We start from the raw sequence: 25795 nt of genomic DNA, 5'->3' as shown, positions 1-25795 counted from the left end.
GGGGCCGGGGGGGGTGCGGAGGGACGGGGCGCGAGTGTTCAGCGGACCCAGCCTGATTGCAGGAGGGCCCGGCGCTCGCACAGGTGCTGCTTCGTCTGCAGGAGGAAGGTGCTTCGTTCCTTGCAGTGTTTCGAGCTCCCTGGCCAGCAGCGTTGCGCGTTTTGCGTGGCTTTTCGCCTTTTCGCGCTCCCGAAATGAGGATTTGACGTTGTTGTGGCAGAGCAGCTCCTGCAAGGAAGGGCAGGACCACTTGTCTCTCCCTGGCTTCATTCGAGCCCTTTTCAAAGAATACTTTAGACAGAGTACTGAGAGAGCCCCGTTTTATAAATTGGAAAGCTGGAGCACTGAAAAACACAAAGTTAAGTCAGGATAAATTCAGATATAGGCAAGAAGTATAAATAGATTGTCTGAAGCCTGTTGGCCATTTTACTGTTTTGTGTGCTGGCATCAGTCTGTCCCAAAGGTTTCTGTATGGTTTCTCAGCCTTTATTATTGGCCGGTTTACATGAGTGTGGTGGGTTGACTTTGGGTGGCTGCCAGATCCTCAGCCAGGTGCTCTCTCAGTCTCCTTAGCAGGACAGGGGGACAAAATAAGATGAAACAAGTCATGGGAGAGACAGGGAGATCAATTCCAAGTTGCCATCCTAGGCAAAACATACACAACTTGGAGGAAACTAATTTACTTTATTGCTAATTTAAAGAAAGCGGGGGTCGAATGGTGAAAAAGAAAGATTAAAACACCTTTCCCAGCCTCCCTTCTTCCCTCTTAGGCTCTACCTTCCCTATGACCAAGCAGTGCAGGAAGGTGGGGAATGGGGATTGCAGATGGAACATAACAGCTCTTCTCTGCTGCTCCCTCCTCCTCACACTCTTCCCCTGTCCCAGTGTGGGCTGCCTTCCATGGGATACAGTCTTTCATTAACTGCTCCAGCGGGGGTTCCTCCCACACACTGCAGTTGTTGATGAACTGCTGCAGCATGTGTCTTTCCACGGGCTGCAGGTCCCACCAGAAAACCTGCTCCAGCATGGGCTCCCCACAGGCTGCAGCTCCCTTCAGGGCATCTCCACCTACTGTGCGTTGTGGTCCCCCCTGGGATGCAGGTGGGTATGTGCAGGTTGTCTATGGCCTGCAGGGATATGGCCTGCTTCACCATGGTCTTCCTCCAGGGCCATCTCTGCTCCAGTGCCTGTAGCACCTCCTCCCTTCCTTCTCTCACCTTGGTGTCTGCAGAGCTGTTTATCACACTTTTTTCTCCTCACTCCTCCGTCTCACGTACTGCTGTGCAGCCTTTTCTCTTCTTTCTTTGATAAGTTTTCCCTGAGGTGCCACCGTCATGTCTGAAGGGTTCAGCTGTCTCCTGTTGTGGGTCCGTTGGAGGTGTCCAGCACAGGGCAGCCCCGGGCTTCTTTCAGAGGCTGCCCCTGCAGCCCCCCACTGCCAGCACTTGGACACATAAACTGAATACACTAAGATACTGTTGTAATAAAAGACTTTAAAGTTAGTTGAAATAATTTTAAAAAGAGATATGGTAAGATGTTTGTGTAGTCAATATCTTATTTTCTGGTCTCATGTTAACATCTTTTGTTCCTGTCTAAATTGCAGTGATTCTCAATCTGGTCATCAGAATATCGTTACCCTACAGTTTTACAGTATTAGCATAAACTGAGATAGGGAAATTGTTCCATCTGTCAGCAAGTCCAAGAAAGTAAATAACTAGGAGACTAATGCTCCAAAGTTCCCAACTTGAGGAAGAGCTTTTAAAGAGGAGTAGTATAATTTGCTTAGTCCTTCCCTACATTATTTAGATCAAAGAAAAAACTCAATTTTCTTTTGTATGTGCAGGTAGTTATTCGACGACTTCCTCCTTGTCTAACTAAGGAGCAACTGGAGGAACAACTGCATCCTCTACCTGCCCATGATTATTTTGAGTTTTGCACTGCTGATCCCAGGTGAGGATGAGCTGTTTGTGCAGGCTTTCAGGTACTTAAAACCTAATTAAGGTATTTTGGATGTACCAAAACACAGTTTTTCTGTCAAGCCCTTTTTGTTAAGTTACTTTAAATATTTGTGAAAGCAGGATACATATGCGAAGACAATGTGTTCCTGCCATCTTATTTTACACTAGTGATTTTAAAACAATTTTTTTCTGTATGAATAGGACATAATTTTATTTGAAACCCTGATGTTTCTTTTAACTTCCATTAGTAAAATGCAACAAACTGCTTATTGGCTGTGAGAAAGAGTCAGCCTGGGGCAAATACCATACAAGTTTTTTCATGAGTGCCATTTGAGCTTCGTTTCTTTGTTTGCTTGCATCTTTTAAAATTTATTTCATACTGTTTTTCAGATAATCCAGTTTTATTCATTTTTGTCTCATTCAAAACAAGAAAAAGGAGTAGTGGCTAGCTTGAAATAAATCAGAGTTGCTAACGTATTTACATAATTTACTCATTATTGCAGTGCTAAAATACAGTTTCCTTTTGAATAGAACAGTTTCCGTAAGAGAAGAAACTTAACCATTAAAATAAACAAAACACCTTGTATGCTACATCTGCATGTGTTCCAAAAAGCTAAAGTGTAAGATCTTGCCCACTTTAGCCTGTCCTCCACATACGCTAGATTCTTTGCATTGACCCCCAAGAGATCCTGGTTGTTTATTAGAGACCTACTTCTAAAGTTAGGGATGATGCCACTCAGATCCTGTACTTTGTAGAGAATAATTTGTGGCACGTTGCACTTGGAACAGTCTAGTTCCTGGGATGATTTTATTTGAAAGGATACTACTACTGCTTGCCACCTTTGTGTTATTAGATGGTTTTCTCTGACTGTGCACATTCTCTCTGAGTCAGTTCCAGGAGCAGAAAGAAACATCTGCTTAGCCAAACTTCGTGACAGTAGCCTGGCCTAGGCAGTTAAGCAGTGCAGCAAGAGATTCTTCAGCTTTTCTGATAGAACCACAAAGGATGTGATGTTAGGAAAGAGGAGTATTTAGGCTGGTTTAAAATCTGTGCTTTTATTAACATTTCTCTTCTGAACTGCATCATCTGTGTTTCCAAGTGGGTCTCTTTAACACTTCTTTCCCAGCTGTTTATTTGATAAGGGCAAAATATCAAAGGCAAACCAAGAAATATCTGAAGGAAAGTGTCTCTGTTGTCCATGCTTAGCTGCATGAATGCCAGGAAATTCAGTTTTAATTTTCCAGAACCATTGTTGGCATAAGAATTTAGGGAGTTAGCCATCTTATAACAGACGAGGTGCTGAAAGAAGGTTTAATTTTCTCACTACTTTTACATGATGAGGTTTGGAGTACTCAAAAATCATGCTCTCTGGTCATTTAATTGCAGCCATGTCAGGTTACTGATGAAACATATTGTGGATTTTCTCTCATGCTGTGTTATTTGTCATGTACTTTGATATAGCTGGGGAGAGAACATAGGTATATATAAAAAGGTTTATTAGATCACATGTATGACACAGTAGTTCATTCTGGCAGAGATATGAGGACATGCTTAAAACACTTCAAAAAATTGTTTGCCTTGAAGAGCAGACTTAGGTGATGAAAAATATAAAATAGTCTGAAGAAAATGAAGCTGTATCCCTTATGTTTTTTGGTTCTAGACTTTTAAGATCCAGCAAGCAAAGAGTACATGTTTTTAAGCTGTTTTTTGTTTTGTTTTTTTTTTAGTAATGAAGTCTTTGATATGCATTACTTGGATTGTCAGTTGCCTTGAGTCCTATGTATGACCTCTGTAATAAAATAATGATCATGGGAAGATAAAAAGCAAATTTTACCTTACCCCACAAGAGAATGATTTGGAGAAGCTACTCTGTGAGGAGGATCTTTTTGTTGGAAAGAGAATGGGACATACCAGTGTTTTGATGCAGAAAGAGACAGATTTGCCTTCAGAGCTGTAACAGATATCTCAGTTTAATCCCATCCTCTATAGCTCTAGATAACAGAACTTCCTAAGAGCTCATTCATATTTCTTCACCTGTGGAGTAAGGACTTTTTTTTCACACATCACTTTGTTAAACCATAGAACTCGTTGTCAGAAATTGATGCCAGAAACGAACCTATGAAAACCTAATAAACACAAGGATATGAGTTCTGTATTACAAAGTCCTTAGGCTGTGAGTAGCTGAAATGATGTACTAGGTGAAGTGTCAGTGTGCAGTTTCCCCTTTCTAATAAACTTTCTCTAAGCATCCCGTACTAGTTGCTGTTGGAGAGAAGACTAGAGAGGTCTAGCTATAGCTGTTTCTATGTGTTTATTTCTGAGATCATCTCACTCTAGAGGACAAAGTGAACAGTTGCACTCTTACCTATAAGCCTTTGCAAAATATGTATTATCAACTCCATTTTCACTGTTTTTGCAGTCTAAAACTTATTTTTAATTTTCCAATGTCATGTTATTATAGGCAAGCCGTAAAGCTTTATAGAATATAATTTGACTAAGTAATGTTTTTAATGTATAACACTCTTCTGGCTACATCCTTTTCAGTAAAATAATTTCAGAAAGTGACTTTTGCATTGTGTTTCTTTCATTGTTTTGAGTTTGTCTGATTCACTGCATTACATTTATTCTCTCTTGTACATTGACATCAAAACAAAACGCTCTTTCTGTGACTTCAGGGGTGTTTGTTAGATAGATACACTATCGCTGTTAATAAAGACTGCCTTCCTGGCAGCCCATCTTGTTCTCAGATTCCAAGTATTAACTATTTTTTCCATGTATTCTTTTTTGTCTGCTTGTGTTTCTGAATCTTCGAAAACTTGAGTCAAGTGATAGAGCTCTGGCCCTGATGGATTTTGGTCATCCCTCAGGACTGGCACTGAATCTTGCGTGCTAGGACTCATTAATAATGTTGTGAGGTTATGAAAGCTAAGAAATCTGAACAGGAGCTTTGCTAATGTGGAAGCCAGTCAAATAGACAATGACATGTATCACAGAGATTAAGCTTCTTGCAAACAGCACTCCTCCTTTGCCACTCAGAACTGCTTCCCAACATTTTGCACAGGTTTATTGTAAGCAAATAGCATTAACATTGCAGGATGACAGTTTACACCCAGGAGCTGCAGCTCTGAATGGGCAGCACCATTAGAGCTTCAAGAGAACCACCACTGCCATGTTTGGGATGGAAGGAGTGACAGTCTGTCATCACAACTGCATAGTCTTTCTACTTCTCCACTGCCAGGCAAATTGTGCTCATTTATATCTGTAAAAAGGAAAGACTGAGTTAATTATAGTTGTGCCAGTTCCATCCACTATGTGCATGACTATAGTAGGTGAGAGGCAAGAGGAGGAAGGCCAGTGGATTTTAGTTTGACATGACGATGTCGATGATGGGTTTTCTATTTGATCGTAAATTGTGATACATGAACAGGTGGAGAAGTCTATTTAACACTCCAACATTTTGATGTAGAGATCTATACATTTAAATATATATACATGTAGTATGTGTGTTTATATATAGACACGTACTAGGACTAGTGAATTGGTATTTTTATTAAGGTGTGATCTCTATAGTTCACATGTTGCTGTTTATATTCTAGATAACTTTAAAATTGTTTTCCCATGCACCAGCCTTTTTACACAAATATGTTAAAAGATACCTAGTAGAAGTAAAATATTAGGATGTGTTATTAAAGTTACTAAAAAAGTAAGGATGTAACAAGATGGTAGACTTGAGTATTACAGAAATACATGTAACCTAAAAGATTGAATACTCTTGAATGAACAACAGAAAACAAAGAAACTCAAGAAATGTATATAGTCGAACTCATCTGGGTTATTTCCATAGAGTTTAAGTTACATCCCAGAGATACCAACATCATGTGCAGTGCATCTGTCCAAAACATGATATGGATGGAAAGCAGCATGCTAGACAGCAAACATATGGCAAAATAGAACCAGCTGTCTGATTATAAAGCTAACCATGCAACCCTAAACTGTATTTCAAATCCCAAATGAAATCTGTGCTGGTAGATACTTGAAAAAAGGAGGAGGCACACAGAGTCTAGTGGCCCTTCTTCAGGTCTTGGCTGGAAGGCAAAATCTGAAGAGTAAAAGAGGTATTTTGTGCAAAACCTGCTGAATATAAAGTACAAAAGTAGAGCACAGCTCTTTCTTCCTTGGAGAGGGTATTAGCCACAAAGTCCCTGTGGCCCTTTGAAGCCCCGTGCATTCTTTGCTGCCCTGTCACGTTGATGGGTTTTCAGTAGGTAGGTGCAGTTGGAAGTCGGGTGTCTGAAACCCAGAGTAAGAGGCAGAATTTTGTATGCAGGATAGTGCTAAGAATTTTCAATTTGCTACATTGAGTTAGCTTCCCATTTAGAGAGTGAAATTTATGCAATTTTTTAGGCACATTACACGCTTTGTTGGGTAAGAAGCCTAGAGACGAGTCTAAAACACTCAGTAATTGGACTTCTACACACTAAGCACTCAGCCATCTAACTTGGTCGTATGTTCCTCATGTGAGAACCAACTCTTTGTAGAAGTGGCTCCATTGGAGAAAGAACCCAAAATGGTTTAGCACTGTCATAGCCATGTTTCTATGATCTTCTACCCTGATATGTAAAACAAGAATGGGCAGACAATCCAATTTTATTGTGCTGCTGTGTGCAGTAGTATCATATTGTGCACAAGCATAATTTTATATTTTTGTATGTTTCTGCTGATTTGAATTAAGTTCTTGAATATGTTAGTGATGTCTAGCAACAACATTGGATTCCTTATTTGCAAGGTAAATTCTAAATCTCTGCTTCCCAGAGTCCTCTTTATACATTTGGAACTCAGTTTTTTCTTAGTGTAATAAATTCTTAATAACCATGTTGAATGTTTCTCTGTTTTGAAAGATACTCACTCTGATAAGTCTAAGATGAAAATGTTAGAAAAATATTGTGTACTAGGAAAAGTTTGTGTTGCCAAATCAGATCAAACAGATGGCACTAATATACAAGCTCAAGGAAACAAGGAGGGAATAAGTCCTTGTATTTTCAGTTCTATTTCACAATGGTTATGTACCCAACCATAAGGTTCTAAGTTAATGCAGGAAAAAAATCCCAGGCAAAAAAAAACCAACTATATGATGAAGCTGTTTGCTGTGCAGTGAGACAGGAAAGAGATGCCACAGTGATACCATGGCAAGGACACTTGTCTTGAGTCCCAGTCTTTGACCTACAGAAGGTTTTAGTATTTTCCAGAAACTGAAGATTGTCCCTCAAGGTTGCTGATTTTGTCTTGTGAATCTTCAGCACTTCAAGTGTATAATCATATCAGTTTCTAGTAAAAGACCTCATTTAATTGAATGTTAATTAATTAACATCAAAGAAGACAAAACTTAATAATAGTCCATTTAACATGACAGAGAAGGAAGACTTCTTCCTGTGCATCATCAGTTATCAAAGAGACTTCTTCACTGTTCCAGCCATCAGGCAGCACAGAGACATTTCTTCCAGCACAGCTGTGGACTACGCAATAAATTTTCCTCCTTTACATACACTTGTAGGCCTTTAAAAATATTTTTAAACTATGTAATTATGAAAAGTGTTCCATTTTGTCTTTTTCTGCTTTGAAATGGATGAGAAGGAAGCTGGCTTGTTTCTTCTGATTTGTGCTTTGGTAGTCCCTACACAGCCACCCTCGAGGTACCTTGGGTGACATGTGCAGACTGGAAGTTTGCAAATCTGATCACAGAGGACTCTGCAGGGTTTGCAGAAGCTGTGACAAAACATAGCCATGTGCCACCATGTTCATCTGGTGAAGCTGTCTAGAGGTTGCTTGCAAGCAGTGTGTAGCTGTGGTGTCTGTGTAGGCCGTGCTGGATGAGGGAACGCACCGTTCCTGCCAAGGCTTTCAGGGCTGCTTTGTGCTTTCAGCGTAGCCCTAGCCATGCCCTAGCTGTTGTTTCTGTGGTTACCTTCTCACAGTTTGTTCAGTGCTATTCCCATCCTAGAATATCAGATTATAGTGATTATATATGGATGAAACTGTTCTTCCTTAGAATTAGAAGGCTTATCATCTGTGTGTTGTGGAAGCCCTCCATTGCTGGTATTTGTAAAACATTACATTTGAAAAGCCCTTAGTTTTTTTGTTGGACAGTTATGGCTACAATATCAAACACAAATTGGGTGAGTTTGGAAAATCACTGGCTAGTTACGGACAGCACTTTCACCTTCTAATACCCAAAGTGAAATCTATATGGATGCACATTTGAAAAGTTGAAAAAAAAAATAAATTACTTGGATTGTGGTAGCTGTGTTGCTTTGAGCTGCCAGATGTGTGGATCCTGTGGTCCAACCCATATTTTTGCTCTTTCCTCACTGTGAAATCTGATTATGAAATAGCTATGGGATTGAAATATTTTGAGTTTATTTGTTAATATATAATTCAGTGGATTATCTTGCCCATTTGGGGGTTATTTGATCTTTTTTAAAAGTGGAAATCTCTTTAAATACAGTGACAGCTTGGCAATGAGCCTTTCACTTGGAGCTTTTGCTTACCTTCTGTTTCAATGACAGAAGGCTTTCATAGCATACCCAAGAAGTTCCCCAAAAGCACTGCTGTTACTCCTGTCTCTTATATAATGAAGTATTAGACCTAAAGCTTTGATCCTGCACAATAGAAGCATATGCTTTACAAATAAGGGAGGCAAAACAAACTAGAAATATTTATCTCTGTTCAGAGTAAATATCACAGTTGAGCCCAGGAACTCATTTGTTCAGTTACTTTTTCACATATATAGTTCGGTAGATGTATATATGTAAAGATTTCAATATGCATGTTTAAGGTAGCCATTTCTCAAAGATGATAATAATTGCAGTGTGATCTTTCTAGTTTTGCTTTTTTCCTAGTCCTGAACAGAAAAGTAAATAACAGAAAATAAAATTGTTTCTTGTTGCAGCCTTTATCCTCATCTCTACTCAAGAGCATACATTAACTTTAGAAATCCTGAGGACATCCTTCTTTTTAGGGATCGCTTTGATGGCTATGTCTTCATTGATAATAAAGGTTGGACTATTTATAAGATATTAAACATGTATATATACATATTTTAGAAAATCAATTTATTTCCTTTTTGCTAATTATGCCAGGGGGGATTTTCTCAATAAACAGTTACCCAAAAATGTATTGAAATCTAACACTTAAAAGATAATGAAGTGCAAATTATGCTTATTCATGCAGTCTTGCTTATCAATGTGGTGTGCATGCTTTATCTGCATTCTTTTTCCTTAAGCAATTCACTATTGAGATCCTATTAAGATAATTATCTTATACAAGTTTCACAATTCATCACAACAGCAACTGAACACATTGCAAGTATGAATCTGTACATCTTCAGTGTGTTTCTATGAGATAAAGTTGTGCCACTTATTCCCATTTTGAAGAAGCAAGACAAAAACTTGTCTTGCCGAGTTGTAAACCTGTGCAGCTTGACTTCTTAGAGCACTTGCAGACACCTTGACTTGAGTTCCAAGAGCAGGAGCGACAAAATTGGTTGCCATCTTAAAAATGTTCATTCTGCAAAAGTTTGCCTAACAAGAAAGAAAAATTCTGTAATATACATATGGAGAAATCCACATCTACAGCAGCATGAAACTGCCATATCCAAGAAGTGGTGCTTTACTTTTAACAGTTCCTTGCCTCATTCTCTCATATCTTCTGTAAAAAATTGAGTGGATCATATAAAACAGGCAGAGTTGTAGGTTTCTTTTATAGGGATAGTCTGTGCAGTACAATGTTGCAAAGTCCTGTGAAAGTAGTCCTGCCCACTCTTACAGGAGAGTTGATCTCTAAAGAAGCTGTCTGGCACACTTAACAAATGCCTTTTCAGCATTTCCTACCTGAGATACTTTATAGGCCTCTAACTTGATCAAATTTGGATGGATTTTCCTGGAGATGGACAACAACACATTCCTTGCAGGATATGATTCCCAGATTTCAAATTCTGGGTGTTTTAGATGAAAATCTAGAAAGAAACTATTTTTATGATTCTGTCAAGGCTTCACTTTGTCTAAATTAAGGATGTTCTTCAGTGTTATGTTTGACTGAAGCCAGGATATTCTGTGCATTGCAACACTGAACTTGGGCACAGCTGGCCAGTTTGGCATGATTGTGCAAATGAAGAGCAAAAGTTTTGATCAGAGGTGCCCTCTGGTGAGGCTTGTGGCTGCATTGCATTTATGAAGCTAAAATTAAAACAGGGGATACCAAGTTCAATAAGATTAACAAATGTTCTAGCAGATTTAAATCAAGTTTTCAGTGGACTTGAGCAAAGTGTAATCTTGAACCTGCTGCAAGTGGAAGCCAAGCAAAATTCAAAAGCTACACACAGTTCTGACTCCAGACCAAAGAATAATTCAGTATTTAAAACAGAATTCAAAAGAAAGAATCCATGCTCATAAACACAGGCAAGAAGTCAATAGTCATAGAATCAGAATCATATCATAAAATGGTTATTGGAAGGGACGTTAAAGATCATCAGGTTCCAATCTCCCTACTATGAGCAGGGACACCTGACGCTAGACCAGGCTGCGCAAAACCTCGTCCAACCTGGCCTTAGACACCTCTAGGGAGAAAACATCATCAACCTCCCCAGGAAACCTATTCCAGCACCTTACATACCCTAAATCTCCCCTCTTTCAGTTTAAAACCATTGCTCCTTGTCCTACCACTACACTATCTGATGAAAATCCCCTCCCCAGCTTTCCTGTAGTCCCTTCAGGTACTGGAAGGCCACTAGAAGGTCTCCTCAGAGCCTTCTTTTCAAAAAAAGAAGTTTCACACAGTTCTACGTGCTCAGTTTTACAGTTTTGTTTCTGAAAGAATATGATATGTTTTATTATTGCATATTGTGCAGCATTTACATATTTAAGCTTTGTGGCAACAAAACTTTACATAAGCAACTCAATTGTTTCAGATTCACTTCCCAGAAGTATTTATTCTCTTGTCAGACAGGGATTTTTTGTAATTTTTTTCTAATAAATTAATGTCTGTGAAGAATTAAAAGGTAATTATAAATGATAATATGAGAATTTTATTGTACAACTTCAGTAATCTTTCAGCATTTAAAAAAAAGTTTATGTATATAATAAAATATAAATTAATTTTGTTTTCATTTTAAAATACTGCTACATGTAAATTTTCATTGGAAGTTTAGGAAGGGTTTGTAGAAACATTCACCTTTGATTTCAAGTAAGACTGCCCAACACAATTTTGAAGAGTTTTGAAAAATCTTCCTTGAATATAAGGAACATTTCTCCCCCTCAAAAAATTAAGCTTTGATCTCTTTTAAGGTTTAGAGTATCCTGCAGTGGTTGAATTTGCTCCGTTCCAGAAGATTTCGAAAAAGAAGCTGAAGAAGAAAGATGCCAAAGCTGGGAGCATTGATGATGGTAAACGTATTTTCTTACAGAGGAAAAACAGATTTCTTTTCTGTCGTGCATTGCAAAGTATTAACATAGTGCAAAAATTTTTCTTCACAGATCCAGAATATAGGAAATTTTTAGAGAGTTATTGTGCTGATGAAGAGAAAATCTGTGCCAATCCTGAGATTCTTTTGGGAGAAATTGAGGCCAAAACAAGGGAACTCATTGGTCTGTTTTCTTGGTTTTTCTTATTACTGAGTATATTAAGTATCTTATTTTTATATCTTTATGATATTATTTGCAAGAGCTGACCTGTTCAGTCTAACAGAGATTGATATTATTGCAGTTAAATTTTCACTATCCAGCCAAGTAGTGACAGGAAACTACCTACCTATTCTTTAAAGTCTCTGTGCGTGGAATCTCTTGATTTCACTGGAAGTTTTGCATGTACAGTGGTTTCAGAAATAGGTCCTTCATACTTCTGAATAGTTACAGATGTATCAAAAGATGGAAGATTTCTTTTTAAAAGATAAAATAGCCAAATACTTAACAATTAATCTACCATATTAGTTAATTTTATTGAGAAACATGAAATGATCTCTCTTCATTCTCATGATCGAGATTCTGCAAAAGCTTTGAAAGTAAGGCAACACCTTCTTTTCTGTATGCATGCAGCATGACTTTCAGAGTCCTGGGGGGAATCTTCAGTAAGATCAACACTGAAATCTTCAGTGCCAGTATGCAGCTTTCAGGATGACATGGACTATTGACAAGCTGTATCTCCAACTGAAATAATGTAGAACACTTGAATCTTTCCTTGGGTGTAACAATCAAGTAGGAAAAAAATATAGACGTTTGCCATTATTTTTCACAGTGTAAAGGTAGCCACCTCTTTTGATTAGAATCATAGAATAGAATCATAGTATCATAAGGTTGGAAAAGACCTTAAAGATCAGAATGTCCAACCTAACACTTCCAAGTCCACCATCAAACTATGTTCCCAAGTGTGACACACATCTTTTCCATACCTCCTGGGATGATGACTCAACCCCTTTCCTGGGCAGTCTCTTCCAGTGTTCAACAACCCTTCAGTGAATTACTTTTTTCTAATATCCAATCTAAACTTCCCCTGCTACAACTTGAGGCCATTTTCTCTCATCCTATCACTTGTTACTGCTGTTTGTCCCTGCCTGTGACAAGCATTTTTGTAATGGCATTTATTATTCTTCATACACATAAATTAATAGTTGATTGGAGAGATGTGGAACTCAAGCAACTTACAGGAAATGGAAATGTTACAAGTATGGAAATTTGGATAAATCTGCTACTAATAGAACTTGTTTGTTGCTTTTCCAGATAGACAAGTTCCCCAACAATCTTTATTCCCCCCAAATCCTCCCTAGTATTTGACAGCAAAGAAAAGCACTCAACATTTTCTAAGAATTTTACAATTTACAAAAAGTTTGCAAATTCAGGAAAGATTTGTTAACTTAAAAATAGACTATAAATGAAAATTATTGTTATTATTGAATTGCAGATTTCTGAGTAACTGTTGTTTGAGGGCAGCTTTACATTAGGAGTTTTAGTATTTCATTTCTGTTAAGTCACAGGAAATCAAATTAGTTTATTTTTTTTTCTGCTATTCAAAACTGTCACCATTGTTATCAATAGAAAAATAAAGATTACTTCAGTGGATATCACATTTATAGCAAAATTATGTAAGGTCTTAGTTGCATGCCTAGTTTCAAAGGTGTTATTCCTCCTGAAGCCAGTGGAAGACTAGGACACTGTTGGCAGAATCGGGCCTCTCATTCTCAGCATTTCTCCAGGTAGTGTTACTGCAAACCAACATGTTCTATGCATCACATCAGATGCTTTAGGTCATCAGTTTCAGTGTGACAGTGAGATAGAATACAGTTTCTCTCTAATGAGATGAAGGTAAGCTTATTCTTCTGCCTTGTTTGTAGAGAGCAAGATAAAATACACAAAAGTTACTGCTGACACAGGTCTTCATTTTGTAATTTATTTTCTTTTAAAGTTTCTTAAACATTTTAAAAAGAGCCTCTTAGATTTTTATTTGCAGTAAAGCCCATAAATAAGATGGGTAAAATTTAGATTAAATAAATGTTCTTTTTTGTCCTTCTCTTTTGATACTACTCATCACACTGCCTCTCTCCCTTGAACTTCAAGTTATGATTCTTGATTAAATCTCTTGCATCACAGAGGCACAGAATCTTTGGGGTTGGAAGGGACCTTGAAAGATCATCTAGTCCAATCCCCCTGCCAGAGCAGGATCACCTAGAGCACATCACACAGGAACGTGTCCAGGCAGGTTTTGAATGTCTCCAGCCAAGGAGACTCCACAACCTCTCTGGGCAGCCTGTTCCATTGCTCTGTCACTCACTGTAAGGAAGTTTTTTCTGATGTTTACATCCTGTGCTCCAGTTTGCACCCATTACCCCTTGTCCTTTCACTGGGCGTCACTGAAAAAAGTCTGGCTCCATCCTCCTGACACTCGCCCTTGGCATATTTGTAAACATTGATGAGGTCACCCCTCAGTCTCCTCCAAGCTCAAGAGACCCAGCTCCCTCAGCCTTTCCCTCCTATGGGAGATCTTCCACTCCCTTAATCATCTTTGTGGCTCTGCGCTGGACTCTTTCAAGCAGTTCCCTTCCCTTCTTGAACTGAGGGGCCCAGAACTGGACACAATATTCCAGATGCAGCCTCACCAAGGCAGAATAGAAGGGGAGGAGAACCTCCCTTGGCCTACTAACCACACCCTTTCTAATACACCCCGGGATGCCATTGGCCTTCTTGGCCACAAGGGCACATTCTTGGCTCATGGTCATCTTCCTGTCCACCAGGACCCCCAGGTCCCTTTCTCCTACACTGCTCTCCAGCAGGTCAGCCCCCAACCTGTACTGGTACATGGGGTTGTTGTTTCCCAGATGCAAGACTCTACACTTGCCCTTGTTGAATTTCATCAAGTTTCTCCCTGCCCAACTCTCCAGCCTGTCCAGGTTTCGCCAAATGGCAGCACAGCCTTCTGGTGTGTCAGCCACTCGTCCCAGTTTAGTGTCATCAGCAAACTTGCTGAGGAAACACTCTGTTCCTTCATCCAGGTCGTTGATGAAAATATTGAATAGTACTGGTCCCAGTACTGACCCTGAGGGGCTCCACTAGTCACAGACCTCCAACTAGATTCTGTCCCATTGACCACAACTCTCTTCTTCCTTTCAACCAGTTCATGATCTACCTCACTACCTGATCATCATGAGCACACTTCCTCAGTTTATCTACGAGGATGCTGTGGGAGACAGTGTCAAATGCTTTACTGAAATCAAGATAAATCTACCATCATCTATCCACCTAGTTACTTCCTCATAGAAGGCTATAATGTTGGTCAAACATGACTTTCCCTTGGTAAAACCATGATGACTGCTCTTAATGACCCCCTCATCCTTGATATGCGTAGAGATAGTGCCAAGTTGTTCCATCACCTTACCAGGGATGGAGGTGAGGCTGACTGGTCTGTAGTTACCCAGGTCCTCCTTCTTGCCCTTCCTGTAGACTGTAGTGACATTTGCTATCCTCCAGTCCTTAGGCACCTCTCCTGTTGCCCACAGCCTTTGTCATGACTAGGGTCAAATTCTGTTCTCCCAGGGTGGCTCACCCTCTCCCCAGACCATCCAGTTACAATTTGTGATCACTTTCAGCATGTAAAAGTGCCCAGAGACAGACACTGCTCAGACAGGGGAACTTGGAGGAGCAGGAGAGAGAGGTAGAGCTGCAGATCTGAGGAACTGGTAGGGAGGGTGCTGGGGACCTAAAAATCTGTCAAAATTTATGAGCAGGTGGGAAAAGGGGAATGTAACATGGGGAATCTAGGGATAGAGAGAGGTAGCTATCAAATCAACAGTCTTTTTTGGTTGTTGCTTTTGACCACTGGTATTTGCTAAAAATTAATACAGAATCCTATCAAGCCTTCTCATTCATAACTGTGTAACAAGGTTTTACCGTTAATTAATAGGTTGCCCCCAGGATAGTCACGCTATCAAGACAAAACATTAAGATGTTTTTTGGATATGAGTTGTGTCTACATTTTGGCTATACCATTTCAAATTTGATTAAAACTTTAAAAAATATTTTTTCCTTCTTTTTCCTTTTTTTTTTTTTTTTTTTTTCTTCCAAATCCTGTCATGAATTCCAATAGTGAAATTTCTAGTTTGGGGAGGAGGCCTGTCAATAACTATAGAGCAGTTGCTAGTAGTAAATATTTTCTGTAACTCTATCCTGGGACATCCAAGACTGACAAAAATTGTTGTAATTACTCACAGCTGTAAGTACATGAATTCAAGTTTGAATTCAATCCTGACAGTCGTGGATGTTGTACATGATGTAGAATTTGATGATGTTCTCAAATTTTTGGTAGAATCTGGGGATGGTTCAAGCAGGTGGCTTAGGCTGGATTTAACGGTGTGGAGATAGCTTTGTTACATAGACACTGATGTATGATCCAGTAGATGAGGCATTTTATTTGTTATTTGGGAAGCCAGAGTTTTATTGAATCTTCTGATACTTTGCTGTTTAGCCTGGGACAAACCACTTATCTCTTGCTCATCCCGTTTTCCCATGAAGTGGTGAATGCTAAATGGTAGTTAAATTGATTTGGAGTCTCTGTCTCTAAGAGATATTCAAAATCTGGATACAATCCTGTGTAAAGTGCTCTAGGTTATCCTACTTCAGTGAGAGAGTTGAAGTAGATGATCTCTAGAGATCCCTTCCAACTCCAGCAATTCTGTGATTCTGTGAAAAGTATTATGAGAGATTGCAGTAATGTGGGCTGCATATGAGCAGCAATATAGTTAGGGTTTGATGTACTAAATTGAAATGTAGGAAGAAATTCTGAACAGATTTCTTTCTTTTTTGGTAAATAACCATTTGATGAGCAAGAGAAAAAAGCCATTCTTTGAACTTAAAAACATACAATGTTTAATTAAACATTAAATAATCATGCAATGTATCTCTGTTGCTTCTAACCTTAACAGCAAAAAAACCCCACAAACCAGCAACAAAGTGTTTCTAAAATGGAATTATGGGAATGCCTTAAAAAATTTATTTAAAAAAAAAAAAAAGTTTATTAATTATTTAGCTCCCTTGCAGATAAAGCTAGAAAAAAGGGGTTAGTACTGAAGTAAAGAAATTAGTACATATTTTAGGAGTTGAACACTATATCACAAATTTTTTGTGTTTTAGCTAGAAGAACAACACCCCTTTTGGAATATATTAAAAATAGAAAATTAGAAAAGCAGGTACGTTCAGACTTTTGCCTGAAGTTCAACATTTATGTTTCTCATGGTTTTCTGTTGGACAATTTACAATTAATAATTTTGAACTCTTCAGAGAATACGAGAAGAGAAAAGAGAAGAACGAAGACGCAGAGAATTGGAGAAGAAACGTCTGCGGGAGGAAGAGAAAAGGAAGCGCAGAGAAGAAGAAAGACGTAAAAGAAAAGAAGTGGAGAAGCAAAAGAAGATTTCTGAAAAAGAAATAAGGATCAAGGTACCTTAATGAAAACAGCAACAACCACAACCCTATTTTTTTGTTTAAGTTATCCAGAAGTTCCTTTGGTATCTCACATTGTTCATGCAGTGTACTACAGGATGGTGTGGAAATACCAAACCAATTGTGACCCAAAGGGCTTTGATTAAGTAGCCTTGTTGAGCAGTGTGACTAATTACTTTAGATACAATGATGTGCTGATGCAGTTATGGCAGGTATCCAAGGTAACATGGATACCTTTATACAACATTGCCACATTCTGTGCTGACGTAACCTGACAGAACCAAATTGTTCTGTGCTAACATGTCAGAAGATTTTTGTAAATACAGCTTTCCCACTTTCTGTCATGTAAATCTTCATCTAGCCATATGTGCTGAGATTTTTTTGTCTTTATGCTCAGAATGGATTTATTTTAATAGTGTGCTTTAACCAAGTTATAACACAGTTGCTAACTTAAGGCCATGCTGCCTTGTAACAATCTGAATAGATGTGCTTTTAATTACTTCACTTAGGTGGGTGTATTTTGTTCTATGTCTAGGCATTTAAAAGCTTATTTATATAATATGACATAGATAAAAACTATTAATCTGAACTACATTTTGTGGTATTGGAAAGGTTTTATAGGCTGTTTTGAAGAGAAAGATTGGTAGAAAAATTTTAGCTTAATGAAAGGGCACACAGACTCATTCCAGATCTTGTGGGAAGCCACAGAGCTGTGTATTTCTTTCCTCTTCCTTTTCTGCCTGGACAACAGTTGCCTTCACCTGGAGGTAAAAAATAGCAAGTTCTGAAGCCGAATTACAGATTTGTCATGTTTAGGCATAAAGAAAAACATACTAGAACTTAAGAAGAAAAGGAAGTTATTTTATTATTCAAACATGGTTGTCCAAAATACTTCAGTAGTTATGAGATATCTGTGTCAGTGTGACCTTGAAAGCTAGTTCTGACTCCTAAAGAAAAGGAAAACATTACCTGAGAGAAACATTATAGAAATTCTAAATATTGGAGAAGAATAACCTCTGGTCATTTCAGAAAAGCTGCTGGAATGAAAAGACTGATGAGATGTTCTGCTTATTCTTGAAATGTTAGTGAAAGAGTTTGATACAGTTGGTCTTTCTATAAAGATTATAACTTCTAGGCACTGCTCAAGCCCTCTGTGGATTATTTCTTATAAAAGAAACAAACTTGTTGGAAATCTTAATCTCCAAAGTGAAAATGCAATGTGATCTTTTTTGCTAACACAATTTTTTTCTCCGTCTGTTTTTCCTGTCAGGGTGTATTGATACTAAGCACCTACTTCTACATGCCAGTCTGTCCCACGTAGTTCATTTGAAACACATTTTATATATAATATTTAACTGAGTGAATTATTAATCTTACTCCTTTTGTCTTAGAGGTTCTGCTTTTTATTTTATTAGCAATAACACTGAGCTCTGTTATATGATTTCTAAGAAATCATGGACCATAATAATATCTATATAAATAAAAGTTAGGAGAGAAGAGTAGGTAAGTGTTTTCTCCAGTATTCTCAGCATATTTAAAACTGTACCACTGAATGCCTGCTAATGATTGTCACCCCTTAGCAAAAGTAAATTGGCTGCTTTAAATAACTTTTAAAATGTTATACTTAATAAAATATATTTATAGCATGTAAATATCTTCAATCTTAATAGCTTTTTGATGTACTTAATGCATTTTTAAAGTATCTGTTATAACAGAGAATAATTACACATCATAGCATAAACAAATATTCCTTAGCTTCTTAAGAAGCCTGAAAAAGGAGATGAGCTGGCCACTGAAAAGCACAAAGAAAAAGGTGAAGAATCTGACATTGAAGAAAGCAAATGGGATAAATCACCTGGATTTGGGAGTGTAAGATCCAAATCACTGGAGAGTTCACTAAAAGAATTTAAGGAAAAGTAAGTAGTATTTATTTTCTAGGCTCCAAATTAGATCCTAAGTATTTTCATTTGAAGGCTTAAATGTGCATTGGCTGGGTGTTTTGTCAGCAAGGAACTAATTTAATTTTGTGTGTGAACAGATCTCTCACTGTCCTTTTTGTAAAAGATGTCTAGTAACAGTTTACTGACCCGATTACAGTATTAGTGGATGCAATTTGTTATTTGTGAAATGTTTTTGTGAAATCCCAGATTGGAAGGATTTCTGCAGGACAGATCATACAGAGTTTCATTGTTATTTAATCTGATCCCCATCAAGAGCTCAGGTAAGGCCCTCCTTTCGTTTCTGATGTCAAAGACTAAATGGCCTCAGATGCCACTTACTTCATTTTTGCTGCAATAAACAGATAGATGTGTTTGATAACTGGGACAATGGCAGAATAGTTATGATGTTAATGGCAGCCTTGTGACAGATATGTGCAGAAGGCTGTCTCTGTCTCCCACTGCCTTTTGTGTTGCATATGAAATGGTAGGAACAAGAGGTACAGTCTAGATCTCTAAGTACTGTAGCCTGGAATATCTTAGAAATGTTTTCAGCAGCTGGTTGTTTCTCTTGTCCTTTAGCATGTGTGTGCCACTACAAGCAGGATTCACTCATAAGTTACAGAAGATTTATAACTACAAATAATATACTGCTGAAGTAAACAATACTTTGTTCTTTAATAATTTTTCAGCCAAGCTCTCAAAAGTACTTTGCAAAATAAAAGAGCTGAATCTGAGATGTCTATGTGCAGCTGGTACATAAGGACAAGCTTGAGCATTTAAATAATTTACCTAAGGTATTATATACACAGTATTAGAGGAGGTTTGTGACTGTGCTCTAGGAGCCTTGCAAGCTACCTGCCTATTGAGTAGTTTAAATTTTGCCTTTGTCCCCATAGGTTCTTGATTTTTATGAAAAGTATGCAGGAACTGCAGATGTTCTCCTAGTGGTAAATAGCAAAATAAAGAAGCTTTGAACACTGGGAAATAAAACCACTGCATTTGCTAATTGAAAAAATGGTTTGCCAATAATATCCTACATGCATTATTCATCTTTTTTGTCTCTGTCTAAGGGGACTTAAAACATGGGCTTAGTGTTTCAATATATTGAGTATGTCCTGAAAGATGCTGACATCTTCCATTTTCTATTCTCTAAAGAAAATTGAAAATATTCAACAACTCTTTCATTGACGTTCTTCAGCGAAGGAAAAAACATGGTCAACAGAAGTACTTGCAGGGGCAAATCAGTTGTTTGCTAATAAGTCTTTTTATGTATTAAGCTTTTTGTGGTGCCATACAACATTTTTACTATTGATCCTGTAAGTTTAATAAGGCATTAATGTAGATTTTCCAGGTGTAGACCAGAATCCTACTGGCTGCAGAGGTACAGTAAGTGTTATCTTGTCTTTCCGAGTGCTCATTTCATCATTATGAGTGGGTGTGATTACATAGCAAGATAGGAGCTATTTCAGGTGGATCAAGAATTAAAGTTGTAACTACTTTGCCACTGACTCAGAAGGCAGTAATAAACTGTAACTTCCCACTCTGCATGCAGGAGGCTGAATTGCCTGTTGGAAACCATCTTTAAAGGCTCAGTAGCAATAGCTTTCTATCACAAATTAAAACTTCAGTAGATGCGTGAGTGCACATGGTCACATGCAGATTTGAAACGGTACCAAACACAAGTGTGCTTCCATTCCCTTTACTTCCATTAATTTATCTGGCTGCATAACTTTCTCTTCTACCTAGACTCCATAATTGCTTACACTGCCATTTCCATTCTTGCCTGCTTGTTCGCTGTGGCTGAATTTTAGGAAGCTACTTTAATGCCCCTTGAACGGGAGTTTGTATCCCTGTCACCTGCCTACCTTCAGGAACACCCATTCCTTCCTCACCCAGAGTAACAGGCAGGGGAATAGGCAGGTACCAGGCAGTGCTACAGCAACAAATTGAGATGTGTCTTTCTGGCTTTTTGGAAGGTCATGCTCTGAGCCTTGCCAGGACTTGAAGTTAGTGTCTAGAATAGCACATTAATGGGAAACAAAACAACTTACAGCTGCACACCCCTTAAGGGCTAAATATATATTTATGCTGTAGCTACAGTATCTCTGTAATTGTGATTGATTCAGGTGTCTGTGACAGCTGGAATGCTGCTTCCACTTGGAGAATGTGTTGACACAAGCACAGTCTTGAGAAATGCTGAATAACTTAACATGTCATTCAGGTTTTGCTGTAGACCTCCAGCTCTTCATGAGATGGGGCCTCTGTCTTGGCAGCCTCACCAATGCCCAAGTTCATGACAGAGGCTGACAATTATCACAGAGCTATTTAAAAAAAAAAAAAGTTATCTAGAAAGATATATTTTTGTTGATATTAAACCATTCTTAATGAGAAACATACCACTATTTGATCACTGCACCATTAGAAAACCTGTGTCCTCTCTGATTCAGCCTGCTGCTTCCCAGGATGTGAGCAGACTGTCAAAAGCAACTTTGCTGTTTCAATTTTAAGCATCTATACTTATGAAACACATAAAATAAGCTGCCTACATTTTCTCCTTTAAAAGCTCAATATATTCTGCAATCTTTCTTCATTATTTGCAGTTTGGCTGTACGAGAGAAGCACCCACTTGCTGAACAGGAACAATGAAGTAAATAAGAGAGCTGAGAATTGTATCAGACAGGCAGTAAAATGCTGCAAACTAATGGTCTTTCTAATATAAACCCATGGCAGCATAGCAGAAATTAAATATTATATTTTGGTAAGGTAATGGTCTTTCGCCTAAATGAAATATGCAAGGTAGGCTAAGTTACTTGGAGTCATAATAAACAAAAGCCTGGAAGATAAGTATTCCTTTTCACAAATGCCTTCTGTCAGTAGCAATGTCAGTGAGTAATTTTTGTTACATAAAGTAATGAAACTTTACAAATTGATACATGATACCTGCACAATTCCTTCAGACCCTGAACGGTCCCATTCAAGGGAATACTCCTATACATGAGTCACCTTGAGAACAGGCCACAAGAGCTAATCGTGCATCATGTGCTTATGTAAAGAGTATTGTGGAACTATTTATGGGATTGCAAAGAGGGGTAAAAAATGAAGAATAGGCTTTCCACAACAGTTGCACAGAAGTCTGGATTTGCTTGCAAAGCTCTATCTGCTACTTTGACCTGAATGCAGTCAGGAGTCAGACATACACAGATGAGACATTCAGCAAAATTGCATGTAACCACTTTTTAATGAGAAGAAAACAGCCTTGCCATACAATTGATCTAAATACTGTTGAAGTCAAAAGAAGGCTTTGTATTATATCCTCCAGCAACTTTTTTTACTGTTGTTTGGATTTTGTTTTTTTATACATACTCATAGGTCACAAAATGATAGTGACAAAGAGCAAAGAGATATGGAGAGAAGATTTCAAGAAAAAGAGCCTGAAAGACAAAGGTATCGGTTGGATGATGGCAGAAAGCATAGAGCTCACTATGAGTTTGACAAGTTTGTGAGAAGGAATGAAGAAGAGCTGAAATGGGGGAAAGGATACAGCCAAGACAGAGGAAAGAAAGGGAACTACAACTACAGCTTCACTGTGGAGGCAGTAGACAAACTGGGTAAAGAGGACAAGTGTGATGACATGGCATCCAAAAAGGAGCGCATAAGAAATAAGGTTCTTTTATTAATTTAGGATCATCTTTCATTAGTTAAATGTGCTTCCAGACCACAGGTTTTACTTTTGCAAACTCAGCATAAATATGCTTTTTCAAAAAAAGCAATTACTTGTTTCCTTTTCAGTAAAATTCAGGTTTCTTTTTATTGTTATCAAAGGACAACAACAGCTAAAATGAGTTAAGGTCACAGGTCTCTGCTTGTTCATGTTTACAGTATATAGAAGACTTTCTGTCTTCCTTTCAACCCTAGGATTTTTAGAACACTATTCTTGGAAGCCTTGTATTTTATGAGTGTGTTAAAAATTGTTAAACTTGTGATCTGTAATGAAATTTAAAACATATGGCATGCTAGTTTTTTAAAAGTGTACTTCCGTTACCCAGCTCAAAAGGTAATAATAGTATGGATTCGCCAGGCATTGCTCAGTAGGGGAACTAGAAGGACTTACTTAAATAAATAGCTCATTTGGAGACCACTGACTTTAGAGGATGTGAATGTGCAAATTTTTCTATATTGTATATTTGCCAGGACGAAAACGCTGTCCTTTGGTTAGGACAAATTATCCTCAGGGTCATTGTTGGGGAAGGAGCAGGTGCAAGTGGGGCCTGTAGCAGGATGTGTAGTTGAGCTGTCCCTTATTGCCTCCCAGAGAAATGGGCATAATTTTTCTGAGACTGTCTGATTTCATGGATGTGCCAGAGTCTTTTCAGGAAGTGGCTTTCCTTGTCACCCTCGTTCTCTCTCCCTTCCAATCACAAAAGATGACCGAAACACTGTTTTGTGTAGCAATTTATTCTGCATGTGAAACTATCCTTTCAAACCAAGTGACTGATCTGTGATGTGGGCTCAGGCTGCCAAAGAGTAAATTGGTCACATGCAGAGTGAGTCTTGATGGAGTGTGCATAGAGAAAGTCCAGGTGGTCTCACTCTACATGTCAAGTAAGTCACCTTGTGGAAACACGGAAAGCCTGGTGTGTCTCTCTTGTGGTTTGGGCAGGATGGGGGAGATCTATCTGCATATGCACTTTAGTCACTTTCCACATACATCAACAGCTCCAGCTGTAGAACAGTCAGAAAAATCCCAAGTTCAGAAACAGGATGATGGGGAAGACAAATTTTCTCAGGCTTGCCATGCTACTCTTGAAATCTGGTGAAATCTCTTCAACCATGGAAGTAGGTGGTGGGCCTTGGGAGCATTTTGTCAAGCCTTAAGAAGCCACCTCCTTTTTATTTCCTCCTGTCACACTTCTAGTATTGCTGAGTCTCTGGATTAGCCCACACTTTAAGTACTAGATTTGTTCCCTATACAAAATAAGCAATATCAGTAAAGTTTATTTTTGCAGTGTGGTGACTTTTCTCCTTACAGTATTTTTCATGTAGATAAGAGTTAGGCTGGAGTTTTCCAACTTGCCTATAGCATAATAATACCAGCACAAGTTTTTAGACAGACATCAAGCTTCTTTCTGAAGTTTGCAAGAGGTAATTTGAAAATGGGATTTTTTTTGGTATACGAGTGGTGTCAGTTTCATGGATACTGTGAGGTACAGAGTCTGTGATATGAAAAATTATTTGGACCCTTTATCGTGAACTTTCTGATGGGCTTTTTTTTTTCTGATGACTGTTTGTCAGAGGATCTAGGTTTATACAGCTTACTGTGATGTAGAAAGAGGTATGTTATGCATTTCCTACCACACCTCAAAACACTAACTAGAATGATCTAGTTGTGTGTCCCAGTAGTGAATCTTGATATCTGGTCTACAGAGAGAAAAAAATGAAAGAAAAAAAGACAAAAGTGAAGGAAAAAGAAAGAAAAAGGAAAAATTAATCTTTGGAGTAAGGCAAAAGAATGAAAGAGCAAAATATAGGAATTCAAATTATGAAAGTTATTGAAAATTAATAGAGTTTGAATGTACAAAAATTTCAATGCTCTGCCACTCTGTCTTAAAATAGGCTTTTAAATTTTGTTTACGAAACTTTACACAAGACATTGGCCAAAAAGCTCAGGTTTTGGTGAATAGGTTACTTCATAATATTAAAACCTGGTATCTGTGAGAGTATAATACTCATGCTAGGAAAAAACTTCTTAAGCAGAGCTTCTAAACAGTATGTTTTATTACTGAAATGTCAAGAATAAAAAGAGCTATGGAGCATCACCATTTGCAATTTTGACGTGTCTTGTCCTTTCCTTATAAACTGGCTCCTTCTATTTTCCAGTGATCAAATCAACATGTGTATGATTTGGTCACTCAGAAACCCCCACATGCTCAAATTGCACTTAACTTTTGTCTGTTTCAGTGGGTGAATTCCCCTGCTCTCATACTCCATGTGGAAGGCATGATGCAGCAGAGCAATAACTGCACAATTTTATTTTTATATGTATAATTAAAATGTGCATTCCATGTTTAAACTGTGGTAATGATTCATGACTTGGAGTAGCAGTGCACAAATACGAGTCAGTCAAGTTCAGATGAGGGTGATTTTCTAGCTGTTACCTCTGAAACTGTTCTCTGGTTTGTCTTATTTTTTTATGCTTATATTTAACGTTTGTCATTCATCTGCAGAGTTGCAAGTGCGCAGGCAGTTGTGCTTCCCAGTTGATGTTAGTCAAGGTAGCAACATCAGCAATGTTTTTCAGAGCTCGATGTGTAACACTGTGTTTGCTAATTGCAGTGTTTTTCCTTGTTTACATCAAATGCAGCAGAGGATCTTTAATTTTTACAGCTTTCTTAATTTATTAAAAATGCTTGGCTCCCAAGAATCGTGTTATAAACAAGACAGACACTAAAAACTCAATTTTCATTACACTCCATTTTTTTTCCTGGGTCTTACAAAATGTAAAGTCATTTAACACAAAATCTACGTTCTCCACAAACATTCATCACTTTAAAATCCCACACCTTTATCCCACACATCTTTCTTGGAGTGTTAACCATGTCTCCTTTCCTTCTAGGATCGCCCAGCCATGCAGTTGTACCAGCCAGGAGCTCGCATCCGAACATATACGGGATCTACAAGTAAAACCTATGACTCCAGTGGGAAATCCTTTGAAGATGCTCTTGACAAAAAGTATGAGGCAGATAATTCAGCTGGAGGTGGTTCTGAGAAGAGCGAAGAAGCAGAATAAAACACACTGGAGGAAAGACTTGGGAAAAGGGATGAACTTCAGGTTCAGTGTCATCCCAAAAAAATGCTGGGGCGTTTCAGAGCTCCAAAGGCAATTGCGCCGACAAAATTACGATAGCTCTGCCTCTTTCTTTC

General features: G+C 38.2%; 1 protein-coding gene across 1 annotated transcript; it reads left to right on the top strand.

The window, feature by feature from the left end:
- Nucleotides 1-1095: 1095 nt before the first annotated feature.
- Nucleotides 1096-25795, top strand: UPF3A (UPF3 regulator of nonsense transcripts homolog A (yeast)). Its single transcript, XM_009997956.1, has 10 exons — nt 1096-1101; nt 1844-1950; nt 8906-9012; nt 11298-11396; nt 11487-11597; nt 16626-16681; nt 16773-16931; nt 18690-18850; nt 22244-22538; nt 25488-25795. Exons 1-10 carry the CDS (start codon nt 1096-1098, stop codon nt 25659-25661), a joined length of 1275 nt encoding a protein of 424 aa, XP_009996258.1. The 3' UTR covers nt 25662-25795.

Source organism: Chaetura pelagica, unplaced genomic scaffold (genome assembly GCF_000747805.2).
Source record: "Chaetura pelagica isolate M959 unplaced genomic scaffold, ChaPel_1.0 scaffold123, whole genome shotgun sequence".
Taxonomy (NCBI): domain Eukaryota; kingdom Metazoa; phylum Chordata; class Aves; order Apodiformes; family Apodidae; genus Chaetura; species Chaetura pelagica.
Note: the sequence above shows the minus strand (reverse complement) of the source record. Positions and strands in the feature narration are given on the sequence as shown.

What these genes read in the sequence shown, in the direction of transcription:
- UPF3A (XM_009997956.1), top strand. An exon ending in TGTCTTCATTGATAATAAAG is followed by an intron (nt 9,013 to 11,297) that starts GTTGGACTATTT and finishes ATCTCTTTTAAG; the next exon opens with GTTTAGAGTATCCTGCAGTG. An exon ending in ATAGAAAATTAGAAAAGCAG is followed by an intron (nt 16,682 to 16,772) that starts GTACGTTCAGAC and finishes TGAACTCTTCAG; the next exon opens with AGAATACGAGAAGAGAAAAG.